The 26,145-nt window shown below is 40.6% G+C and overlaps 3 protein-coding genes across 10 annotated transcripts in view; 1 reads left to right on the top strand and 2 right to left on the bottom strand.

The window, feature by feature from the left end:
• Positions 1-655, top strand: part of cep192 (centrosomal protein 192) — a 43,546-nt gene extending 42,891 nt beyond the window's left edge. For all 7 annotated transcript variants that reach the window (XM_060922095.1, XM_060922094.1, XM_060922092.1 and 4 more), the window contains one exon: positions 5-655. In XM_060922095.1, coding sequence (XP_060778078.1) covers positions 5-137 — 133 coding nt within the window. In that variant the 3' untranslated portion in view covers positions 138-655. The remainder of the gene's footprint in view (positions 1-4) is intronic.
• On the bottom strand, positions 644-5,893 carry LOC132886892 (prostate stem cell antigen-like). Its single transcript, XM_060922096.1, has 3 exons — positions 5,816-5,893; positions 2,674-2,790; positions 644-1,470 (listed from the first exon to the last, which is right to left on the bottom strand). The coding sequence occupies exons 1-3, from the start codon at positions 5,862-5,864 to the stop codon at positions 1,253-1,255; spliced, it is 384 nt and encodes a 127-aa protein (XP_060778079.1). The 5' UTR covers positions 5,865-5,893; the 3' UTR covers positions 644-1,252.
• Positions 5,894-6,479: 586 nt separating this feature from the next.
• LOC132886890 (lipid scramblase CLPTM1L-like) lies at positions 6,480-20,817 on the bottom strand. 2 transcript variants are annotated; one of them, XM_060922088.1, is made up of 17 exons: positions 20,475-20,817; positions 20,270-20,368; positions 14,091-14,276; positions 13,757-13,878; positions 13,521-13,608; positions 13,288-13,405; positions 13,035-13,129; positions 12,822-12,906; positions 10,433-10,536; positions 10,314-10,358; positions 10,115-10,165; positions 9,943-10,025; positions 9,818-9,855; positions 9,682-9,737; positions 9,550-9,594; positions 9,339-9,454; positions 6,480-7,311 (listed from the first exon to the last, which is right to left on the bottom strand). In XM_060922088.1, the coding sequence occupies exons 1-17, from the start codon at positions 20,673-20,675 to the stop codon at positions 7,230-7,232; spliced, it is 1,614 nt and encodes a 537-aa protein (XP_060778071.1). In that variant the 5' UTR covers positions 20,676-20,817; the 3' UTR covers positions 6,480-7,229. The 2 variants fall into 2 exon arrangements, with proteins under 2 accessions (XP_060778071.1, XP_060778070.1); XM_060922087.1 differs by lacking the exon at positions 20,270-20,368 and having other exon boundaries at positions 6,481-7,311; positions 14,091-14,243.
• Between the last annotated feature and the right edge of the window lie 5,328 nt (positions 20,818-26,145).

Below are 26,145 nucleotides of genomic sequence, written 5' to 3'. Positions count from 1 at the left end.
TCAGGACACAGCATTACATCAACCTGCCTGTGCAGTTCAGACCGACTACTGTAGGCCAGTTCTCCGGCTTGCTGCATGTTCAGACAGACACAGACGTTAAACTTGCCATAGAGCTCTCCGGTGAGGCTTTACCTTAACAAGCGCACTCCTTGATTTAAGTATTCCATTTATTTCCCCTCCACTTGAGGTTAGTGTGGGGCATAAAGTGGGATCAAGACTTCATAAGTGGATGTGTTTGTGAGGAAAGTCCTCCCCTCATTGCACAAACTACTGGAACTGGAGGGATTTCAAATTCAGGCTAGACATTCAATATAGCATAAGCTTTGACATTGCACTAACCCATAACCCAGTATGCCTAAGGCAAAGCCATAAGCATTAATTAGGCCACTGGTTTTATCTATGCTACATGATGCAGTACCATGCGTTCCCTTGAAGGACATTGAACAGTACATTTTATCTTGTATTCACCGTGCACACTTGTAAATTGAAATGTATTGTGGCATTTGTTACTTGTAATCCATACATCACTAATACAATCACAAAATCATCTGTCTCAAATTGGGAACTCAAACTTGGATCTATTGAACACTTTGTACACCAACCTGTAAATGTATTATTTATTTTAAAATTCTAAATAAAGTGATTTCATGTTGTAGATGGTTTTATTTTTTGAAAATGACACACATTATGAATGGGACAGTTTATTTAACAGCTCAGTAGAATGATTCTTTGCTAGATTTGCAGATCTTCCTGAGTAAGAATACATGTGCAAGTGTAGTAATGCTTGGTTGTATTTTATTTGGAATATTTGAGCACTTTTTGTGCCAATAGATCAGGAATTAAATAGAACTCTAACATGAGAGCCCAAGTTATTCTTCTGTGAATGGTAACTTATGGTTAAACATTAGATTACGATTGTGCCATCACTTTAAGTGAATGGTCATGAACAGTAATATAACAACTTAAGAATGAAAACTTGCCTTAGTGCAATTATGTCTTCCTTGTACATATATTTAGTAATGAATTAAACTTGGGTTGTTGGTAATGTACTGTCCTGAGTGTGAACAACGTTCATTGAAATCCACAAAAGACTTGTGTTAATGTTCTTACTGGCCTCCATTACCAAATCTAATGCTGGGTTCTTAGACTCCAGTGCTCTGACCATTAACTGGCTTTTTATTATTGAACACTTGCAGAGTGTGATCTCGTCAGATAAAAGTATAAACCGAATAGAGCTGAGTTTGTGTACTTTTTAACCATCTTGTTTAATGAGTAGGGTGAGTAGACACAGAGGTAGACTCAGTAGCCATGTGCACAGCTGAATGGTTGTTGCAGTGCTGACGTTGCACAGGTGACTGTTACAGCACGTAACTTCATTGCCATTTCCTTCTGCATCGAGTGAGGCAGTGCTTGCAGCTCCTGCACACGTTTTCAAACTGGAACACTGCTTCCCGATTGCTTTCACGTCACCTAAAGAAAGTAAATTAGCCATGTTGTGCTTTTGTATAATTTATACTGAAGTAACTTAATCCTCATATCAAGAAGTACATCAGTAAATGTGCCATTCGATTTAAAGTAGTCCACAGCGCCATGAAAATGTATTTGTCCCTCCCTGATTTCATCCGTTTTTGTATATTTGTCACTAAATGGCTTCAAAAGAACAATGTATATTTTGTTTCCACATTTTAAAAATAATTTCATTGATTGAAGGGAAAAAATTATGCAAATGCACTCTCACCCATGAGGTAAAAGTAATTCTCCCCCAAAGTGGTTGTGCTACCTTTAGGAGCAACAACTTCTGATAACTGGAGATGGGTCTTTCACATCACTGTGGATTAATTTTGACCCGCTCTTCTTTTCAGAATTACTTTAATTCAGCTGCGTTTGAGTGTTTTGTGCATGTGAATGCCGTCTAAATTCTCATCGTAGTATCTCGATACAACTCAAGTTAGGACTTGGGTAATCCAAAGCCTTAATTATGTTTCTTTCAAGCCATTGCGAGGTGGACTTTATCTTGCCTTGCTGCATAATTCAGTTACACTTGTCCACAGTCTGAATGTCTGTTTGTTAGCAAGCAGAATTCATGGTTCTGTCAATTTATGGTAAGTCACCTAGGCCCTGAAGCTGCAAAGCATCCCCGCACCATCACATTACTACCACCACTGTTTGACACTTGGTATAATGGTTTTTAAATGCTGTTAGGTTTATGCCAGATGTAATAGGACCCATGTCTTCCAAAAAGCTCTATTTGCAGCCCATCATCCCAAAAGCCTTCAGGTGGGTCAGCAAGGTGTTTCTGACGGAGCCTTTGTTTCTCTTGGTTAATGGTGGCTTTTGCCTAGTAACTCCTGCATGGAAACCATTTTTGCCCAGTCTATTTCTAATAGTGGAATGTTTAGATAGACTGGCAGTCATCAATCAAACTTCAATTAAAGTCAGTCAGATTTATCAATTAAATTTGGTTGAGCGTGTAACTGAGGGAGCAATTACTTTTTCAGATGGGGAGCTGGTGTTGGATAACATCAGTGAATAATTTTACATTTAATCATGTAAACAAATGTACCTTATAGGTTGCATACTAAAATAAAAAAAAAATAAACAGGAAGGGAACAAATACTCTAATTTGGACACTAGCTGTAGGATTGCCTAGTTATTAGTTTAGACAACACTTACCCAGTATGTCCACAGTGGTCATGCAGGTATCAAGAGGAGCCTGACACTCCTCTGCATTTCTGTTGCAGTGCTCATTAGATGGAGTGGAACTGCACACATAACACTTCAGAGAATTTACTGTAATGGACATGAAATGGGTAGGGTATTTCAGGAAGTGCTTTTCTTGCATCACCTTTTAAACTTGTGAAAATAAAGTTATATTTGTCATTTTGACTCATACTAGTGCATCTCAAATTAGAATATTGTGGGAAAAGTTCAATATTTTCCATCGGCTATTTAAGAAAGTGAAAATTTTAATATTTCAGGTTCATTACATGTAAACGTGTTCTCAAGCACTTAAGTTTGGTAATTATGACCTACGGGGCAGCACGGTGGTGTAGTGGTTAGCGCTGTCGCCTCACAGCAAGAAGGTCCTGGGTTCGAGCCCCGTGGCCGGCGAGGGCCTTTCTGTGCGGAGTTTGCATGTTCTCCCCGTGTCCGTGTGGGTTTCCTCCGGGTGCTCCGGTTTCCCCCACAGTCCAAAGACATGCAGGTTAGGTTAACTGGTGACTCTAAATTGACCGTAGGTGTGAATGGTTGTCTGTGTCAGCCCTGTGATGACCTAGCGACTTGTCCAGGGTGTACCCCGCCTTTCACCCGTAGTTGGCTGGGATAGGCTCCAGCTTGCCTGCGACCCTGTAGAAGGATAAAGCGGCTAGAGATAATGAGAGAGAGAATTATGACCTACAGTGTAAAAAAAAAAAAAACCCTCAATATTAGAATTTCATTTTGAGTTTGAGTAAATTACTATTGAAATACAGTATTTGTACTATCTTTTAGTCTAGTTCAGTACACACAGTCATGGGGAAGACTGCTGCCTTGATAGTTGTCCAGAAGACGATCATTGACATCCTCCACAAGGAGGGTAAGCCACAGGAGGTCATTGCTGGAAAAGGTGCACAAGCAACCGGGATGATCACAGCCTTGAGAGAATTGTCAAGAAAAATTGACTTGAAGAACTTGGAAGAGCTTCACAAGGAGTGGACTGAGGCTGGTGTCAGTGCATCAAGAGCCACCTTGCACAGGTGTCTTCAGGAAAGGGACTATAATTGTCACATTCCTAATATGAAGCCACTAGTGAACCAGAGACAATGTCAGAAGTGTCTTACCTGGGCTAAGGAGAGAAAGAACTGGACTGTTGTTCGGTGGTTCAAAGTCCTCTTTTCAGATGAAAGTAAATTTTGCATTTCATTTTGAAATTAAGTTCCTAGAGTCTGGAGGAAGAGTGGAGAGGCACAAAATCCAACGTGTTTGGAGTCCAGTGTGAAATTTGCGTAGTCTGTGATGACTTGGGGTGCCATGTTATTGCTGGTGTTGGTCCACTGTGTTTTATCAAGTCCAAAATCAACGCAGCCGTCTACCAGGAGATTTAAGCACACTTCATGCTTTATCTGCTGACAAGCTTTACGGAGATGCTGATTTCCTTTTCCAGCAGGACTTGGCACCTTCCCACAGTGCCAGAACTACTACCAAATGGTTTGCTGACCATGATCTTACTGTGCTTGATTGGCCAGCCAACTCACCTGACCTGAACCCCATAGAGAACCTATGGGATATTGTTAAGAGGAAGATGGAAAACCCCTGACCCAGAAATACAGATGAGCTGAAAGCCGCTATCAAAGCAACCTGGGCTTCAGTAACACCTCAGCAGTGCCACAGGCTGATCGCCTCCATGCCATGCTGAATTGATGCAGTAATTTGTGATAAAGGTGCCCCAACCAACTAGTGTATAAATGAGCATACTTTCCAGAAGTTGGACATTTCTCATCTCATTATCTCTAGCCGCTTTATCCTGTTCTACAGGGTCGCAGGTAAGCTGGAGCCTATCCCAGCTGACTACAGGCGAAAGGTGAGGTACACCCTGGACAAGTTGCCAGGTCATCACAGGGCTGACACATAGACACCAGACAACCATTCACACTCACGTTCACACCTACGGTCAATTTAGAGTCACCAGTTAACCTAACCTGCATGTCTCTGGACTGTGGGGGGAAAACGGAGCACCCGGAGGAAACCCACACGGACACGGGGAGAACATGCAAACTCCACACAGAAAGGCCCTCACCGGCCACGGGGCTCGAACCCAGACCTTCTTGCTGTGAGGCGACAGCACTAACCACTACACCACCGTGCCGCCATTGGACATTTATTTATTTAAATTTTTTTTTTTGATTGCTCTTAGGAACTCATTATCTTTAGCCGCTTTATCCTGTTCTACAGGGTCGCAGGCAAGCTGGAGCCTACCCCAACTAATTACGGGCGAAAGGCGGGGTACACCCTGGACAAGTCGCCAGGTCATCACAGGGCTGACACATAGACACAGACAACCATTCACACTCACGTTCACACCTACAGTCAATTTAGTCACCAGTTAACCTAACCTGCATGTCTTTGGACTGTGGGGGAAACCGGAGCACCCGGAGGAAACCCACGTGGACACGGGGAGAACATGCAAACTCCACACAGAAAGGCCCTCGCCGGCCACGGGGCTCGAACCCGGACCTTCTTGCTGTGAGGCGACAGCGCTAACCACTACACCACTGGGCCGCCCCCCTCTTAGGAACTATTCTAATAATTTGAGAAACTGGATTTCTGATTTTCCTGCACTATATGCCATAATCATCAAAATTAAAACAAAAAAGGCTTGAACTATCACTTAACGTGTAATAAATATAGAATAGCTGAAAGTTTACCTTTTTGAATTAAATTATGAAAAAAATTCACAATATTCAAATTTTGAGATGCACTAGTAGAAGTTCAAAGACTTTACACACTTTAGAAACATTTTTAGAAAAACAAGTGACCAACAAACACAATACAGTCTTAACCCAATGTGAATGTGTTCTATTCATCACTAATAATGCTAACTTTAAAGTTATTGAGTGGATTTTCTCTGAGACAGGGTCTGGATGATTTTTTTTTTTTCCTTTCTTGAATGGTAAGACATTCAAATAACTTCTTGAAAAAAAAATCAGAATGAAGCATTGTATTTAATAGCGGGGATAAATTCTAATGTTAGTTCTTATGTTCATAAAACCTTTTTAATATAAAGTTAAATGAAAAGCTAAACCAAGTAATTTTTCAGCAAATGAACAGTCAGTACCTGAGTGGATAGTTAGGAGGAAAACCAGCAGTCCAGAAAGGTTCTCCATGCTTCTCTACCAACAGCTGTGTGCGTTTTATCAGAGTGTAAATGACTTTCTTTCTTCAGAGAACCACCCAACAGATGGTTCTTCTCATTTTCCTGAATGTCATGAGCTATCCCAGCTGGGACCCCCTCATGATTGACCCCTTGGCACAACAGCACAATAGCATTCTTATAGAACAACTGTGGCTGGTTATTATAGTGCACACAGAGGGCATTGTGTACACAGACGTCAGTGCAGGCTTTTCAGCTCCCTGGTCTATGACCAACACATTCAGCAAGAAAATTAGACACAATGTTTCTATTTACTCACAGGCAGACACTTTGACATCAAACGTAAATTAATCTGATCAGAAAGAGCTTAAACTAGAGCAGATGTCCATCAGTACTCTTCTCATCGATGCTCATGTGATCCAAGAGCATATGTCTGTAATGCATAGTGCATCTAATCCAAGTGTGTGCAATGCTTTGTCTTTTGGTAGCATTAACAGAACAGATGTCACCATCATATACTACCATTTTTTTCCTGTTTGAAAAAGTATAGGAGAAAAGAAAACTCATTTGAAATATGACAATATCTTTTTATTAGTCATGACGAGGTCTAAAGAACAAAATATGTATAATATTTTAAATTCTGAGAAATCCTGAAATTTGTTCAAGATTAGAATAAATTACATAAACTTATGTAAAACATTTTCAATAAATACAGTACTGAAACATTTTACTTTTCATAAGTAAAAAAGGTACAGCACTATTTATTCTGCACATGACAGATTGGCATCGACCTCGGTAACAAAGCTTTCTCTAGTTACACACTGTAGCAGTGTGTAAATCACAGCATTTAACAGCAGACAAAGGCAGCCTTTGAGCACTACAATCTCCATGCTACAGTAAAGCAGACCAAATAAAATAGCCTCATAATACTCAACGTGTAGGCCGTGGAGAAATACTAGACTCCTGAGCTGTAGCTGAATGCTTAGGCCCATGTGGCTTTGGCCATAGGTATGGCTACCTGCTTAGATTTTGTTCATAGTTAATTTTGCAGGTCATTGGAGCATAGATAAGGTGATATAATATTCCAGTCCTTACAGTGGCAGGTGTTCTTATTCTGAAGCCTTCCGTCTATCAAGGTGATCACATTACATTTAAGGAGATGAAATAGCACAAACTCCAAGCCTGGTTCAGTAGAAAACTTGTCATGCAGTACCAAAATTACACTTGAGCTTTAGAAAAGCTTCATGCTGAACACTTGAGGGACTGTCTTTTGTCCTTGGAGAAAAGCTTCAGTCTTCTTCAGTATATACATTTGATGTTCTCTAGTATAGCATGCATGAAGCTTAAGCTCTTGCTATGATTCCTGTAATGCACCCATTTAGTCCTCGTGTGATTTCCCTTTAGGTTTCTTCCTGTGTGATGCATAATCGCGACCTTTAGATTTGTGCACACGATAAATCCTGGTGAGGATACAAAGTAATGATTAGTGACAACAGTAAAGTAGAATATAATAATCGCACCATCTAAAAGTCATAAATGTGTGTGGTGGCCTGGGAAAGGATTTTACATATATATTACACCGATCAACCATAACATTATGGCCACTGACAGACGAAGTGAATAACATTTTGATTCCCTCATTACAAGGCAAACTTGTCAAGGGGTGGGATATATTAGGAAGCAAGAGAACAGTCAGTTCTCAAAGTTGATGTGTTGGAAGCAGGAAAAATGGGCAAGTGTAAGGATCTGAGCGACTTTGACAAGGATCAAATTGTGATGGCTAGATGACTGGATCTGAGCATCTTCAAAATCTTGTGGGGTGTTCCCGGTATGAAGTGGTTAATACCTACCAAAATCGGACAAAGGAAGGACAACCTTACCGGTGAGCCAGTGAGAGAGTCATGGGTGTCAAAGGCTCATTGATTCGTATGAGGCACGAAGGCCAGCCCATATGGTCTAATCCCACAGAAGAACTACTGGAGCACAAACTGCTGAAAGATTTAATGCTGGCTAAAACAGAAAGGTGTCAGCATTAACTTTCAGAATTGACTGTCCTCTTGCTGCTTAATATACCCCATCCTTTGACAGGTGCCAATATATTATTAAAAAAAAAAAAAAAAAACACCCCACATACCTATATAAAATCAACACACATTTACAAATCTGGTTACCTCCAAAATTGAAAAGGGCAAAAATGGCATTTAATGGTTCCATGCACCAGCATTGCAGGAACATGGACATTTTGACAGCTGGTATATGATCATAAAATGAACTAATCGGGCTTACATCTGTTGCACTCTAGCACAGTTATACAACAACTTGACCACAACCTGACATTCAAGGTGGGGGTGGGGTGGGGGGGGGGTGGGGGGGGGGAAGGAAATCACCACACCGACAACTTTAGATAGACCAACTGTTTTAACCACCAAGTTTGTCAAACTAGCTCCTTACCCAACCTGATATTAGTAGAAAGAGCCAAGACAGGCATTAAAACAAAATATTTTTCCAAATTGTTTTGAAGAAATGTGTGTCTTTTTAAAAAGAGAGATATTTTAGTCAGATCAAGTTTATTTGTATAGCGCTTTTAAACAGACATTGTCGCAAAGCAGCTTTACAAAAAATTCAAGACTTTAAACATATGAGCTAATTTTATCCCTAATTAATCCCCAATTAGAGGGCGGCACGGTGGTGTAGTGGTTAGCGCTGTCGCCTCACAGCAAGAAGGTCCTGGGTTCGAGCCCCGGGGCCGGCGAGGGCCTTTCTGTGCGGAGTTTGCATGTTCTCCCCGTGTCCGCGTGGGTTTCCTCCGGGTGCTCCGGTTTTCCCCACAGTCCAAAGACATGCAGGTTAGGTTAACTGGTGACTCTAAATTGACCGTAGGTGTGAATGTGAGTGTGAATGGTTGTCTGTGTCTATGTGTCAGCCCTGCGATGACCTGGCGACTTGTCCAGGGTGTACCCCGCCTTTCGCCCGTAGTCAGCTGGGATAGGCTCCAGCTTGCCTGCGACCCTGTAGAAGGATAAAGCGGCTAGAGATAATGAGATGAGATGAATCCCCAATTAGCAAGCCTGTGGCGACGGTGGCAAGGAAAAACTCCCTCAGACAACATGAAGAAACCTCGAGAGGAACCAGACTCAAAAGGGAATCCAGACTCATTTGGGTGATAACAGATAGCGTGATTATAAATAACTCGCTTCTATAACTGTGTCCTATATAGGTCACAAAGTATAACTGTGTAACCAGGCAGGCAGAAAACTTACGTTTTAGTCAAAAGCTGATTTTTCTTAGCTGTTTGCCAGAATTCATCCACAGTGACATGCCTTAGGTTTCCCAGACCAGCACATATTTATAAAAAATATTACACTAAATGCATAGCACAAACTCTGAAACTGTAATATCTTAACCAACACTTAGTCATCATTGTTCCATTTTACAATAAATTGTCCATGTTGTGTTTACATGTCCTTGTTATGTATAGGTTGCATACTTGCGCTGGTAGAGGTAAATGAGAAAGATCACATCATCTCTGAAACAAGCCAGTGGATGTGGTCCAGGAGTAGTTATAATGCCACTAAATATATCGCTTATAAATGTGTTTAACCCCTGGGAGTATAAGAAATGACAATGATTTTAGCAGTAATGAGTAAACCTGAGCATTTCAGACTCATATTCTGGTTTCAAATGAAGGAGGAACTCACTTTGTAGAGTAACACGGACATGGGGAGCTGGGCAACTGATTTCATCTGTAAAGGAGAGCAAAACAGATGGATGGACTTTCAAGACATGTGGAGGAAAGATGTATAAATTGGATAAATGACTTGAGAACAAACCTTGTAATTGACAAATAATTGAGGGATCATAGACAGAAATCCAACTGCATAGACTCCTGATGTGCAGAAACAAAAATGGCTCATTTATTTGACAGTGAAATGCTCAGTCGGCATTAACTTCCAACTAAGGACTTACCACTGACAAGACTGTTGATGATCCAAAAGTACCAGGTACTAGGATGAAAAAGAAAAGTTACTGAAATGTAAAAGTAAGGAAATATAGAATTGATATAAAAATATCAACCATGGTGTTGTTCGTACCTTTTATTTCTGAGATATGTGAAAGAGTATATGGCCCCACTGATGCACAGAGGATACATTAAATATGACAAGAATTTCATTGCCTGGGAAAGACAAGTCATGTTCATTTAAGGACATCTTTTTATAGGGTTTGTTTTTGTCACAGTTGTTCAGTACCAAATCATTTCAGTACCCTCGTATCATGTTCTTCTGTTGCTCGCTCCAAGTCATCTGCTCGATCATCCTAAAGAGGACAAACACTATAATGATCACCAAGCTGCAAGAGAACCTCAGCTATATCTACACAGCATACAGGCCAACTCAGGCTGTGAGCAGTTCAATCCAAAATTAGCAACTGTATCCAGAATATATACAATTATAAACGAACTTACTTTAAAACTGGGCCAAACCGCAAAGACTCTGCTGACTTTCCACAGCTGAAGATATGAGAAAGAACAATTTGGAATCATTTTTCTTTTACCGGGTAACAGACAAATCTTGATTTTGTTACCTCAATTAATGCTAAAAATCCCATTGGGATGAGGGTGAGCCAGCTGGTTTGCTCTTCGAGCAGATGGAGGAAGATCACAACAGTGCTGAAACACCTCCAGATCACTTAAAGAGAGACAAAAACATTAAACACATCAGCATGTTTATGTTTAGTACACAGGTACAGTTCCAGTCAAAAGTTTGGACACCCCTACTTATTCATCGTTTTTCTGAATTTTGACTAGTTTCTACATTGTAGAACAATACTGAAGACATCAAAACTATGAAACAACATATGGAACATATCTGGAATTATGTAGTAAACAAATGTTAAACAAAATGTTTCATATTTTAGATTCTGGCAGCACGGTGGTGTAGAGGTTAGCACTGTCGCCTCACAGCAAGAAGGTCTGGGTTCGAGCCCCGTGGCCGGCGAGGGCCTTTCTGTGCGGAGTTTGCATGTTCTCCCCGTGTCCGCGTGGGTTTCCTCCGGGTGCTCCGGTTTCCCCCACAGTCCAAAGACATGCAGGTTAGGTTAACTGGTGACTCTAAATTGACCGTAGGTGTGAATGTGAGTGTGAATGGTTGTCTGTGTCTATGTGTCAGCCCTGTGATGACCTGGCGACTTGTCCAGGGTGTACCCCGCCTTTCGCCCGTAGTCAGCTGGGATAGGCTCCAGCTTGCCTGCGACCCTGTAGAACAGGATAAAGCGGCTACAGATAATGAGATGAGATGAGATTTTAGATTCTTTAAAATAGCCACCGTTTACCTTGACGCTTTGTACACTATCGGCATTATCTTAACCAGCTTCATGAGGTAGTCACCTGGAATGCTTTTCAATTAATGGGTGTGCCTCGTCAAAGGTTAATTAGTGCAATTTCTTGCCTTCTTAATGCGTTTTGAGATCAAACAGTAAATAATAAACATACAGTAAATAGCTCTATTCCACAACTGTAGTAATATGTACTTCTTGACTGAGTGGGAGGGCCAGAAGAGAAAATATTTGGTTCAAGGTCATGCCATACGGAATGAGTGCAGCGAGGTCCACACAAATGACCAAGAGCCAAATATTTTCCCGTCTGGCCCAACCTAACTCCATCAATAAACATTTTATCATATGACCTTTTTTAACCAAGATACACAGTGGAAAACAAACCAATCAGTTTTTATTTGAACATTCAGGATGTTTATCTTACTGTTGTTGTCGTCAAGGTAGCGTTGAATACTTTGCGAAAAGAAAAAAAAGTGTCAGGTTCGTAATCTAAATTTCCTTTTTTCTTCACTTGTACATAGACACTACATCGCAAGCTGTCTAGCTCCTTGGAGGGGATGACTTATGTCTCTTTTCTCCTTAACTTCAGCAAGAAATCTTTTGAAAACATTCATGTTGTACTTAGTTTTTTTTAACGGTGTTTTCTTGTTGTTGTCCTTGTATAAACAAGTGAGTTTCTTCGCTTGAAAGTACCTTTTTTCCCCCCATTTTCAGCTTGTTCAATTAGGTCTGTGTCTGATAAATCATCCAGATAATAAAATTTACTTTCACTGTGCTCAGTTGTGTCGCTCATTTTTCAAAGTAACAATGAAAATGGTGAAAGCGAGGGAAATGGGTACGGGGCCGCATACGGGTTTTTCCGGACCGGATTCAACAATCCATATCTGCCCAGACATGTGACTTTTCCCAATGGTTTTATTAAGAGGGCGCATGCGGGTCCGTACGGGTCATATGATAATCCGTATTACGTCAAGAACCACTCAACTAAATAAAGAGAGAGATACAACAGTCCATCATTACTTTAAGACATGAATTGTCCAAGTTAACATCTCATCTCATTATCTCTAGTCGCTTTATCCTTCTACAGGGTCGCAGGCAAGCTGGAGCCTATCCCAGCTGACTACGGGCGAAAGGCGGGGTACACCCTGGACAAGTCGCCAGGTCATCACAGGGCTGACACATAGACACAGACAACCATTCACACTCACATTCACACCTACGGTCAATTTAGAGTCACCAGTTAACCTAACCTGCATGTCTTTGGACTGTGGGGGAAACCGGAGCACCCGGAGGAAACCCACGCGGACACGGGGAGAACATGCAAACTCCGCACAGAAAGGCCCTCGCCGGCCACGGGGCTCGAACCCAGGACCTTCTTGCTGTGAGGTGACAGCGCTAACCACTACACCACCATGCCACCCCTCCAAGTTAACAAAAATAAAGAAAAAACATTGAATTAGAAGGTATGTCCAAACCTTTGACTGGTACTGTACCTACTCAAAGACTAAATAGTCATTAAAACCGACATCCACTTATTTTTCTAAACCATCTTGTGCAGGTTTATGAGGTTTGTTTCTACCACCATAAAAGCTCACAAGTCACTCAAGACAAGTGTATATTTATTTAATGCAGATCTCACCTGATCGCCTGGAGATGCCTGCTAAACTCATTTTCCCTCTCCAAAAGCTCACATCATTTTTCATGGCAAATACTTCAAATGAGAGCTAAAAATAAATAAATAAATAAATAAATAAAAAATTCAAAACACACTGGAATACGCAAGTGCTAATTATTTAAAATAAATATGATGTGTGATGTTGTATTTATGTTATGTCGTAAAACACAATCTCACATGGAACGCAGGTACCAGGATTGACAAAACCAAAATGTGAAGGCCGGTCTCAACAAACATGGCTTTAATTTCATCAAGTCTTTGTTCTGAAAATCCTGAAAGTTAAATCAATGTGAAATTATTTAAATACATAATTAAACTGAAATTATTAGAATTATAATGCTGGAATGTGATTGTTCACACCAAGTATAAAAATATTTGCTGTAAATGAATATCAACTGTAAAAATATGTACAAAGTTTTAAATGACTTACCGAAATGTTTGAGTGAGTATATGACAGCTTGGATATGGATCCACATTCTAAATTTATGGAGTGTTATCGTATCATATGATATGGTGAGTGGGACCGCTTTTGTGGTGCTGTTTATCTCCTTCATAAAGACACAAGAAATTAGAATGAAAAATACGGAGCACATACCGGATATGAAAAGCATGACAACTTTTCTGTGACCATTCCGAGTAGAAGAAACATTAAATTTTACATACGATTAAATCCTTCAGTCTGCTCCTCATTTCATCAACAAGTAAAAGAGGAAGATACATTTTCTTTTTGTCCTTCTTTCCATCTTCAACTCTGAAGAAAAAACATTCTGGATTGTTATCCAATTAAACAATCAGATATCAGTCACTGGAATCAGAAACGGCTTTCATAACTTTCCATCATCTCTTATAATTCATCTGTAGTACACTTGATATTTTAATTGTTCTTCGGTGAGACTCACATTTTCATGTATCTGCGCAGGTCACTGGGCACGGCTGCATTATTGAACGTGAAGTCCTCTGTCATCATGTTTAGAGTGATGCGGGATTTCCAGTAGGACATGACATTTTGCTCTTCTGTTTTCTGACGTCACCAGAAAGAACAGAAAATGGCTTAGTGTTCATCACATAATAACGGCAGCATGAACTTTAATTTTCGCTCCAATTAGTACTTTTCAGTGACTGAGAATATTCTGACACTTTTCACTTGCATAGAAAAACAGCCTCACATAGCAAACCAAACCAGACTCAAAGAAACAATAAGAATTGTTTGACATTATGAATCGACAGTATTACCTTCGGAGTCTGTTTGGCAGAGCCAGCAATGCCCATAGGAGGAACTGGGGACATCTGAGAGGTCAAACGAGCCACAATTCGCACGTACTTGCTGTCTTTCCATGGTGAAATTCCACTCTTATGTACAAACACCATGGCATGAAGGGTCCCATTCTTTGGATTCAGTGCAGACAATGCCACATTCACCTTCCTTTCTCCACGTGAAGTGAAACAGTGATGTAAATTCAGTACATAAAACGAGAAGGTGCTGCAGTGATTCGTGATTTCACCCACTAATCTCTCAAGGCCACTCAAACTTGAATGCTACTGTTGCCTAAATCTCACATGCATGTGTATTAGCCTATTTTAGTATGCAAAAATACACGCCCCTGCAAAAAACATCATGGCAAGTGAAAATATCTTGAATCTAGTCAATACTATTTCCTGTTAGTATAAATAAGGAGGTGATTATAGGAAATCATGCACGCTGATTGGTCGAGAGAGTCTGACTATTTCTTGATAATCACCTCAAGCGACTCAGTAAAATGGCCACCCATCGCTTTGTCACCATAAGTGAGGAAGAATTACAAATTATGAAAGAAAATGTTCCTAAAAGCACTAAAGATGTTACACTCAGAAAAAGTACAAGGTGTTTCAAAAAATTTGATATCATTTCACAATCTAATAACTTTGCCAATTCTTGTTCAGTTGACCTCAAACTTTAGCAGCATGCGTGGAAACAGGTCAAAATTTTATGTTTAATGTTATCTTTTTAGGTATAGAAATGCCATCCACTGGAAAAGAAAAAGGCATAGTGTGTGTTAGAGTACGCTCGAACACCGTCGAATAAGACTGTGCAGCGTGCATTTACGAGATAATTCTCTAAAAATGCACCAACTAGGGCTGTGCGATATATCGAATATACTCGATATATCGTGAAAATTCTGTGTGCGATACATAAAATTATTATATCGTAACTATCGAGTATTTTATGGTCATCTTCCGACTTGCGTTTGTTTCGTGTTTGTTTAAAACCTTTTCCAGTGGTTTTCTCTCTGTCCCTCAGGCAGTAACGTGAGAGGCTGCCTAAGGGTAAAGAAAACAATAACATCACACACTCGCCAACCAATCCCGGGCGACATCTCGGTGCTGAAAGGAACTTCCGGGAAGATTTTCTAGTTTCGGTTGTGTTGCCAGATTGGGCGGTTTTAAGTGCATTTTGGCGGGTTTTGAATATATTTTGAGCTGGAAAACGTTAGCAGTATCTGGCAACACTGCCGGTGGGAAGATTTCCTGGTTCCGGTTTACAGCGCTGACTCAGTTCGTGCAATCGCTGGTGTTGCATAGGCTACCGTGTAAGCTCTGGCCATTTCAGCGACAAATTACTTCCTAAAAGAACTAGTAAGGGGTCAGTCAACTGGCATTTTTTGGATATCGCGAGGAGGACGTGGAACAGCAAATGCCAGTTTGTAAAGTGTGCAAAAAAAAACCCTGTCATCACGAAAGGCAGCAGCACGACAAATATGTTCCATCACCTGAAACTCACCCGGTACAGTATGAAGAGTCTCAAACTCCGAACTACTTGCCCACGAGCTAAACCCTCCCACAAGCTAAACAAACGACCATAGCGGCCTCGTTCTCCAAAGCCCCCCATACATACCTGTCAACTTTGAGGTTTGAAAAAAAGGGATATTTCCCAGATTTTTAACTCAAAATAAGGGAAAATTTCAGAAAGTCATACCCTTCACCAAAAGTGGGTGTGTAGTTGAATGGGGGGCAATTTTCTATCTAGTATTTGTGATTTCCTGTACTCTGGTGCATGTTGGTGATAGCCAAGACACAAACTCAATATGCTTATGGTTTATAGAGTGCATTTGTGAATAAACTATACATTTATTTTTATTTGCTTTCAGTGGTACCAGTTATTTCCCAAATTAAGGGCTAAAATACGTATCTTATGTTAAAATAAGAAAGGTCATTATATAACCAGTCAATAAATTCAATTCCATTGCAATTTATTATGGTTTTACCATAGTCATGGCCTCGGAACACTAGATAGATAGATAGATAGATAGATAGATAGATAGATAGATAGAGTAATAAAGAGATAAACAGTAATATAAGATATTAAACCAAGAGTGATTTAAAATGGGTAAGTTTCAGATAGAAAATAAAATAGACAATGATTGGATAAAACAGTAATACACCAATTAGTTTACACTAGGCTATTTATGAGGTCTTAGCCAGGACATACTTAATGTAAACATGTGTAGCTTACCTTTGATTATTTGGGAGGCTTTCGTTTTCCCCATGGAAAATTTCTTTGTGAGGGAAGAGTCTGGGAACATTCCAGCCACGCACTTGTTGAAATCATCAAAGAAAGAGAGGCTAATGTTTTTCTTACCTATTAGCATCGCCATCTTCACCTGAGACCTAATCAGTGTTGCCAGATACTGCTGACATTTTCCAGCCCAAAATATGTTCAAAACCTGCCAAAATGCACTTGAAACCGCCCAACTTGGGCAGGAAACCGCCCAATCTGGCAACACTGGACCTAATCACTTGCTCAGCCTCGCCTCTGGACGTAGTTCTGTAATTACTGATGCCTGAGAGGGCGGGGACGTGAATTCATGGCCCGACTTCCTGCTGTAAACTCCTGTCAGAGGCGCGTCATGAATTCTGGACCTACCGACTTTTTTATATTGTGAAAATACGGGACTTTTATATAATGTGAAAATACGGGATATTTTCGGGAAAATTAAAAAAAACGGGAAGGCAGCGGGAAGTCAAAATAAGGGATTTCCCGGGAAAAACGGGAGGGTTGACAGGTATGCCCCCATATGAGAAACCGAGTCAGAGATGGAGAGCTATAACGGATGCGATCACTAACTTCATTGCCAAAGACATGATCCCAGTTAGCATAGTGGGAAAACCAGGCTTCCAAAAATTACTAAACACACTCGATCCCAAACATGAGTTGCCTGGTCGCAGACATTTTACAGAGAAGGCGATACCAGAATTATACACATCTGAGAGGCAGAGCCAGAAAACATTCAGTTCAAAAGTGTGCAAAGAGAAAAATGATGTTTTGCAGATCTCTCTCTTCTCTCCCTCAATCTCTCTCTCTCTCTCTATTGTGAATGTTCCAGTGGTTCTCAGTAGTCAGGTTAATAGCTTGGAGATCTATTTTAAAATAATTTAATGAAAGAGCACTTTTCTTATTTTGGCTAAATGTCTCAGTGTTGAGCTTGCACTTTACTGATTTGAGCTCTGAGCAGCTCTGTATTGTTTTGCCCCTTTGTTGCAATTTTCAAGATTGTTTTTGCAGTTTGTGCCTCATCTTTGTTGAATAAAAATAGTCTTATTTCAACTCAATTGTGATTAATCACTAACATGAAAATTTAAAATGTGTTGTTGAAAACCACCTGTAAAGTTAACCAAGAATGTTATTTAATCTGCAGGGATTGTAGTGAAAACAGTAAAGAGTAAAAGTTAGATTTCATGGGGTCCTTTAGAGGAGATTTAAATATATCGAGATATATATCGTATATCGTGAAATGGAGAAAATGTATCGGGATATTCATTTTTTCCCATATCGCACAGCCCTAGCACCAACTGCAATGCAGATTTGGACACGGCACAAAAAGCTCAAAGAGGAAGGCTGTCTACACAGGGCAAAAGGATCTGGACGACCACAAGCATCGGAAGAGACAGTCGAGTGGGTTCGCGAATACTGAAAATTGGTGAACTCGTTCATGGAATCCACATACCTTTGAATTTCTCATTCAAATTTTTGAGAAATAAATCTTATATTGCTCAACATTAAGACTGTTCAGTTTAATTTGCCTAGACTATGTAGTTTCTGGGATATTTACATTTCAAATAATATAAAATTTTTCAAAACACCATGCATGTTATTGTACCTTTAGGGGTACAATGGCTTGTCACTGGAGCAGTACCCTCGAAGGTACTTATTTGTACCCTTTATATTCTGTTTGGGAACATACATGAACCTTTTTGTCCCTAAAAAGGTACACACAGTTACCTTGAGGTCCAATAGTGTGCCCTAGGGGGTACATTAGTGTAGATTATACCTTGGGGGACAGAAATGGACTCCTACTGTACCCCTATTTCTGACAGTGTACAAAGTTTGGTCTAAAAGTAAGGTAGAATTGTGATTTATCTATTTCAAAACAAAGTATTTTATGTGAGTTGGCATAGATAAGTGACAAGTCTGCACCGCGCCTTAATTACATTTGCATGCCACTTTTGAAGATTTAGATAATTAAAAAAAAATAATCACCTGTGTATTTATACTAAAACAAATCATCCACCTCAAGCTCAGTGAATATCAGTGATTATACATATGGGCCACTTTTTCCATGGAATAAAAACATGTATTCTGTTCCCTTCTAGCAGTTTATTGATGGCATGCAACATTGTTATCATATCGCTTATCCTCCATGTATTACGCCACTCTCAAATGGAGAACAAGCATGCAATATTGTTACAATATTGCACATTGTCAAGACAACACGACATCACACGTCGGTGCTCATGCGACGATCCAATGACAAAGCTTTTCTGCTGCGCATACGCATAATCATTTCTTTGTCAGCCAGAAAAGAGAGAAGATGAGGCTAATCCAGTGCTCGGATTGAGCACTAAATAAATAAACTGAAACTAAAGATGTGCTGAACACGCGAAAGGCTACCAAAACTTCATCATGTATTTTTCACACATATACAAGAGAAAAACATACCAACGGACATCAAGAAACTGGAAAAGAGACACGTCAGAGATGTAAAACTGCTGCGCTAGCGAGTGACTGTGACAGTTTGTAAACAAACATGGCTGCGAGGTTTGCGTCGTTAAAAGCAGAAGATTTTGAGAGAATTTTGGCTCCATTGTGTGTAGTTGTTGATGACTTTAAAAGTAACTCAGTAATAATAATAATAATAATAATAATAATAAGTCATCTCATTATCTCTAGCCGCTTTATCCTGTTCTACAGGGTCGCAGGCAAGCTGGAGCCTATCCCAGCTGACTACGGGCAAAAGGCGGGGTACACCCTGGACAAGTCGGTAAAAGATAATAAAATAGTCGGTAAAAATAATAATAATAATAATAATAATAATAATAATAATGTCGGCTAAACTGCGCTAGCACTGGCCTGCACCAGCATTACACCAGCTAGAAGGTAACTGGACCACCGCGCTAACAGCACTGTAAGCTCATGTCGGCCTTCATTAACACTACTGCTATGCTGGCTGGAAGCTAACTGGACTGCTGCACTAACAGCACTAAGTCATGGGTAAGCTAGCATCGGCCTTGGTCTTTGACTCATTCAAGATCATGCTAGCTGAATGGAATATATCTGATATACCGCTCAATGCCAACCATCCATCCATCCATTATCTGTAGCCGCTTATCTTCTTCTACAGGGTCGCAGGCAAGCTGGAGCCTATCCCAGCGGACTATGGGCAAGAGGCGGGGTACACCCTGGACAAGTCGCCAGGTTATCACAGGGCTGACACAGAGACAAACAACCATTCACACCCACGGTCAAATTAGAGCCACCAAATAGCTTAACCTGCATGTCTTTGGACTGTGGGGGAAACCGGAGCACCCGGAGGAAACCCACGCAGACACGGGGAGAACATGCAAACTCCACACAGAAAGGCCCTCGCCGGCCACGGGGCTCGAACCCGGACCTTCTTGCTGTGAAGCGACAGTGCTAACCACTACATCACCGTGCCACCCCAATGCCAGCCAATATTATTTAAAAAATAACCGTGACAAAGTCTCAATTATTATTCACCGATATTCACTTCACTTTTGGTGAACAATTCTTAATTATGAGATTACAATAAACCAAATATAATATAATTAAGCTACTTCTAGATAAATCGTTACTACTTTTAAGCTGCAAATGTTCTATTAATGCTTATAATAAGCAAAATCATCAATAGATCATCATGTAAAGCTTAAAAATAGTAAAATCCGTCTAGAAAAGGTTTAATAATCTTATGTTTGGTTTACTGCAATCTTTTAATTAAAATGCTGCCGTCATTGTGCTGTGTAGACCTAGTGCTTGATTAAAATTATTTCATACATGCACCTTAATGCACATCTCCATAATGGATGAATGCGTTTCACTATCCAGTCGAGAGAACTCTGTGGTTCATACAAGACATTACTTGCCTTTCAAGCTTGGTATGGACTTCAAATTTGTCCATTTTGAGCAGGAGTGTGTGTGCAGACTCATCACTAGGATCCAGCGTCGAGTACACGCTCAGCTTTTCCGTTGAAAACAGTGTGCTCAGGTTACAATGCGGTCACTACATCCAGCTGTCCATCATGTTAGTGTGAGGAGTGAGTGAGTGAGAGAGAGAGAGTCCTTACCTGGAGCCGCGGTTTGGCACTCAGATAAGATGTAACGCAGTCATCCCCTTTAGTGCTGTCACAGGATTTCGTGTGCACGAAGCTGTATAAGGCCCAGCACGTATGGAGCACATAGACCACTAACACCCCAAACAACACTTTAGTGTACGACATCTTAAACTGAGAGCCATTCTTGGGCTTAGAATAGCACGAAGGAAACATGTTTCATTCAAATGAATGAATGAAGATGGAGTGATGAAGGCAGGACGTCACACACTGACGCTCAGAAACAACGTCACTGGATGTGTTTCATCTCCCAGTGCCTTAATGCCAGGTGGAAAGCTGAACACCATTATTCAGACCCTCCAGGATTTCGCGATTTGCACCTTCAACGCAAATTCAACCAATCCCCGCGAATTTAGGGCGGTGCTGCAATTCTATCCAATCACCGCAACCTTCCCGCAAATTTGACCAATCGTTGGCGTCGTCTTGAGGTGACGTCGACAAACTACCTTCCGCCTTACTTCCGTGTATACGTCCGCAGTGTTGCCAGATTGGGCGTTTTTAAGTGCATTTCGGCCGGTTTTGAACATATTTTGGGCTGGAAAACGTCAGCAGTATCTGGCAACATGTGTGATGTTTACAGTGAAGGACTGTGTGCACTTTACATTATTTTTTTTTACTTAATACACGAAATTAATAGCTGCCAACATTTTTGCCAAAATGGTATTTTATTTTCCATTGTTTAGGCAGCTTCAGCATCATACTGTGAGATTCTGTTCAAATTGTTTTTTTTTCCTTCTATGAAGCCTGAGCCATTTATTTTATTAGTTTATAATTATTGTTTAATTTAGTCTTCAGGAGAGACTGCCTGCACACAGTACTAGTATTAATAGTTTTTTTCTTACATGAAAGCTGAGGCATTTATATTATATTTTAAGGTAACTTCATGTTGTGCTGTGAGGTTCTCTGCACTTTAACTTTTGAACCAACAGGTGCATTTGGATAAGTAAAGCCTATTTTTCTGCATTTTTTTTTTTTTTTTGTAGTCCTGGTACTTTTATATTGGTAAAGTTGTTTATAGGACCATTTCTCAGTGTCTGTTTTTTTTTAAAATCAATAGTTTTTCAGTAATAACTTAATATTTAACATATCACTCAATTTTAATCACAAAAAGAGAAAATCGCAGCATCAGACATTTTAGCCCGCAACAATCACAAAAAAGGCCCGCGGAATCCTGGGGGGACTGCTTGCTTATTTCTCATCCTCTCAACACCTGAGCTGAATCTTCAGTGAAAACAGAAGGGTGCGCGGTCACTGCACCAAGAAGTACAGCCATGAGAATTTTCTGCATCTTTTGCTCTGTACAAGCAAACCTGATTCCTCTTTTCAGCTCTCATTCCGCCCTCTGTAGTGTTTCACGCTGAACATGAGCTCAGGGCGCCATTTTGCGGCTTTGGGCCGCATGCCTCTGCATGCTCTTGCGACAAGGCTTTCGCAGATAGCTTTTCGCAGACAGTTGTAATTTATCGTTGAGCGGGGAGTAATAGGCGTGCGCGATGTTATTCACCACCACAACGCAAGGGGGCGCGAAGTCACGAAATCGCTAGGAGTAGTTGGTGGGTGTGGTTAGTGGAGTGTTTATTCTCCGGTTACTTATAATGACTAGAACTGGAGTCATATAGATGTACGTACTTCCTCGATCAACCGCTCTTCGTGCTGCTCCATCTTCGCTCGTGTTTTTTAAAATGGCGGTCGTGAAAACAAACCAAACCGGGAAAGTAGGGAAGCGGAAGTGCGTGTACAGCGGATGTAGAGTGGACCAATCAGAGCCCTCTTGTCTGCGACGCTGTCTGCGAGGCTTCTGCGGTGGTCACAATTTTTGGGAGGTGCGCGCAGAGCGTCTGCGAAGGGGGGGGGCTATGCAGACACCATCTGCGACGCCATCTGCGAGGACTGCGTTGTCAGCATAAATTGGCCTTAACCGATCCCACAGAACTCGCAACAGAAGAACAACACATACGGCAAGCTCAGGGCCCTGTACTACGAACGGAGGTTAATCTACCCATAAGTAACCCAGGGTTCCCCCGCTAAACCGGGGTTGACAAAACCTGGTTATCTTGTTTGGGGTTAAACGGTACTACGACGCCAGTTATGAAGTTGATTTGTTGAATTTGGTTTAACCTAATTAGGGTTAATGCGCGTTCACGTGAAAGGGGAGGTTATCAGCGCAAATCACCGCTGTTCACAATGGCACGGTCGCCGCACTTCACGGAGGAAGAATGCGCTGTCATAATGCAAAGCTACGAGGAGTTCAAAACAACATTAAGAGCAAAATCTAACACAGCGGCTGCCAATAAGGAGCGGCAAGCATGTTGGCAACGAATTGCCGATCGGGTAAATGCATAAGTACATTCTCCCTTCTACATGTTCCAGAACAGAAGTATAGGATGAGAGAAAGCTTCATGATCAATCACAAGTCACAGAAAATGGTCCTTCGACGTGGCCCCAGTCATATACGTCCGAAAAATCCTGAATAAAATTTGGCATGGTAAATTCATGGAGTAGCCTACTTAAGCTGATATGTGCACAGAGTCACATGAATTAGGATGACTGACTGTTCAGTCCCTTTGACTAAGTTGGTGTATGTCCTGTGAACATTTCAGAGGCAACAGCAGTGCCAAACGCACCTGGCAACAGGTGAAAATGAAATATAAAAACATCATTCATAATGGTGTGTGTGCGCGTGCACGCAAGCATTCATTTGCCTTTTATTTATTCAAGTTTTATCTGTTTGCCTAATAGTTCAAATTGTTTTGTATATAGTTTATAATGTTGTTGTGTGATATTAATGATAATATTGTGGGAAAACTACTTTGCACGGACGTTCATTTAATTTATTCTATCGTTATTTTGTTTGTTCTATTTTTGTGCATTTTATTTATTCATCTGTTTGTCTAGTTGTATCTATTTTTCTAATAATAATATATTTTTTGCATTAATAGTTTGTTTTTTCCTATTAAAATAATCTTGTGTTCTTGTTATAACTTTATCTATTTATCTGACTGTTTATAGTTGTATCTATTTTTGATACAATTTCAATATTTTTAATATAGAAAGTTTGTTTTTTTCTATTAAAATGTTCTTGTGTGATAACTAGTTCTTGTGTTATATTTATTGTAGTTGTATCTATTTTGTATCTCAGACTTAAATATTTTTGTAAAACAAGTGTTTTTCTGTAAAATATTCTTGCGTTCTTGATAACCATGTTCTTGAGTGTTTTTTTTTTTTTTACAGAAAAGCCGTTCTGCATGGACATTCATTGAAACCCTCATTGTTTTTTAATGGTTATTTATGAGCGTTTAGGGGTTACAATAATGTAAGTCTAGGTTGCTTTATATAAAAGGTATGTCCAGAAATATTGATGTCACTGTCTAAGCAGAGGGATCTGGCTTCTTTAGACGCTGTCTTCTTAAAACTGAATAAATATTTAAAAAGAGCCAAATGAGCCAGTCTTTTGAACGACTCTTTTCAAAGAACGGATCACAAAGATGCGGATCCCATCAAAGAGCCATAAATCCCATCTCTAATCTGCGCTCCGATATCGCACGGGTCATCCAGGTACGCTGGCATTGTCTCTAGAGGAAATGTCGGTGGAGAGGTGGTGTTTAAAAATGGTGTGGTTAATCGGAAACCTCGGGTTAACCAAGAACATAACCTGAGACGAGCAGGTTTGAGATGCAGCGTAAGTTGCCATGGCAGCATACCTCGGTTTGAACATAGCCAACTTTCGTAGTATGGGTTAATCGGGAAGTTGCGCTGCACGTGATCAAGTTACTCTCGAAGTTACCCTGGTAAGCCAGAAAACCCGCTTCGTAGTACAGGGCCCTGATCACAAGTCAATATCCACCATGGGCCATACACAAAGGCGCACAAGTGAAAACAAAAGAAAAGACACAGACGAAAAAAGGAAGAAAACAGACAACCCAAAAACAGGAAAGCAAAGCAGTAGTGACTCTACCGTATGTCAGAGGAGTTACAGAACAAATCCAAAGAGCCATGAAAAAACACAACATACAAACACCCGTGAAACCACACACCAAACTACGACAGCTACTAGTTCACCCTAAGGACAAAATCGACCAACACAGTAAATGCAATGTCATATATGAAATACCATGCCAGTCATACAATAAAACCTACATTGGGGAGACAGGAAGGAGTTTTAGGACACGAAAAAAGGAACATAAAAAGGAATGTGAAAAAGAAACGGAACAGAGACAAACAAAAGCAATAAAATTTAAAACCACGCAAGAGAACCTCAAATCAGCAATAACAGACCACTGCAGAAGGGAAAATCATATAATGGACTGGGACAATGCTCAGATCATACAACAAGAGAACAACAGATACCACCGTTGGATTAAGGAGTCAATAGAAATCAGAAAGCATAGCCCAAGAACAATTAACAGGGATGAGGGGGCATACATGCTCTCCTACACCTGGAGCGCCACCCTGAGGGGGCAACACTGACAGCGGGAGGCGTGACCGACCTGTCAATATTGACAGGGAGGTCACGCCTCCATAACATCAGTTGATTATAAAGGCACGTCACACATCGACATCCGGGTGACCCTCTGATGAAGACGGAAGTTACACCGGCGAGACATGTCAGGTAAAGGAAAAAACTTTTACATGTCTGAAACAAAGGAAAACTAATGATTTGACTCAAAGCAAAGGTTCACATACTCTTGCCACTCACAGATATGTAATATTGGATCGTTTTCCTCAAAAAATAAATGAGCAAGTATAATATTTTTGTCTCATTTGCTTAACTGGGTTCTCTTTATCTACTTTTAGGACTTGTGTGAAAATCTGATGATGTTTTAGGTCATATTATGGAGAAATATAGAAAATTCTAAAGGGTTCACAAACTTTCAAGCATCACTGTAGTCTTTAATGAAAATCAATATGATTGGCTCTGAATCAAAATACAATCAAACAAATCACTGTATGTATTACACCAAGGTGTGTTTACATATGCATATAAAATCACCACATGTTGTGCACGTTTGTAAAGCCTGCATGAAACAACAAGGTTAGAACATACGGGCTGAAGATACACTAGAAGAAGAAACCTTTATTTGTCACATGCACAGTGAAATTCATCCTCTGCATTTAACCCATCTGAAGCAGTGAACACACATGCGCGCGCGCACACACACCCAGAGCAGTGGGCAGCCATACCAGAGTGCCCGGGGAGCAGTCAGGGGTTAGGTACCTTGCTCAAGGGCACTTCAGTCCAAGGCCACCCCACGTTAACCTAACCTGCATGTCTTTGGACTGTGGGGGAAATCGGAGCACCCGGAGGAAACCCACGCAGACACTGGGAGAACATGCAAACTCCACACAGGAAGGCCCTCGCCGGCCACTGGGCTTGAACCCAGAACCTTCTTGCTGTGAGGTGACCGTGCTAACCATTTCAGACCTTTTTTTTTTTTTTTAAAGATTTTATTACATTTTAGAAAAATATACAAGGCAACATAGAGACAAGAAGACAATATATAACATATCACAATGCTTCGGGGTACAGGCATGGAAAACAATAACAACAACAAAGCTTTAACTGCATTCCTAAGAGGTCACAAAGGATACATATAACAAAACAGTTCTCATGGCTTTAGTGTTCATG

This window comes from Neoarius graeffei, chromosome 5, assembly GCF_027579695.1.
Source record: "Neoarius graeffei isolate fNeoGra1 chromosome 5, fNeoGra1.pri, whole genome shotgun sequence".
Classification (NCBI taxonomy): domain Eukaryota; kingdom Metazoa; phylum Chordata; class Actinopteri; order Siluriformes; family Ariidae; genus Neoarius; species Neoarius graeffei.
This window is presented reverse-complemented; position numbering and strand designations above follow the sequence as displayed.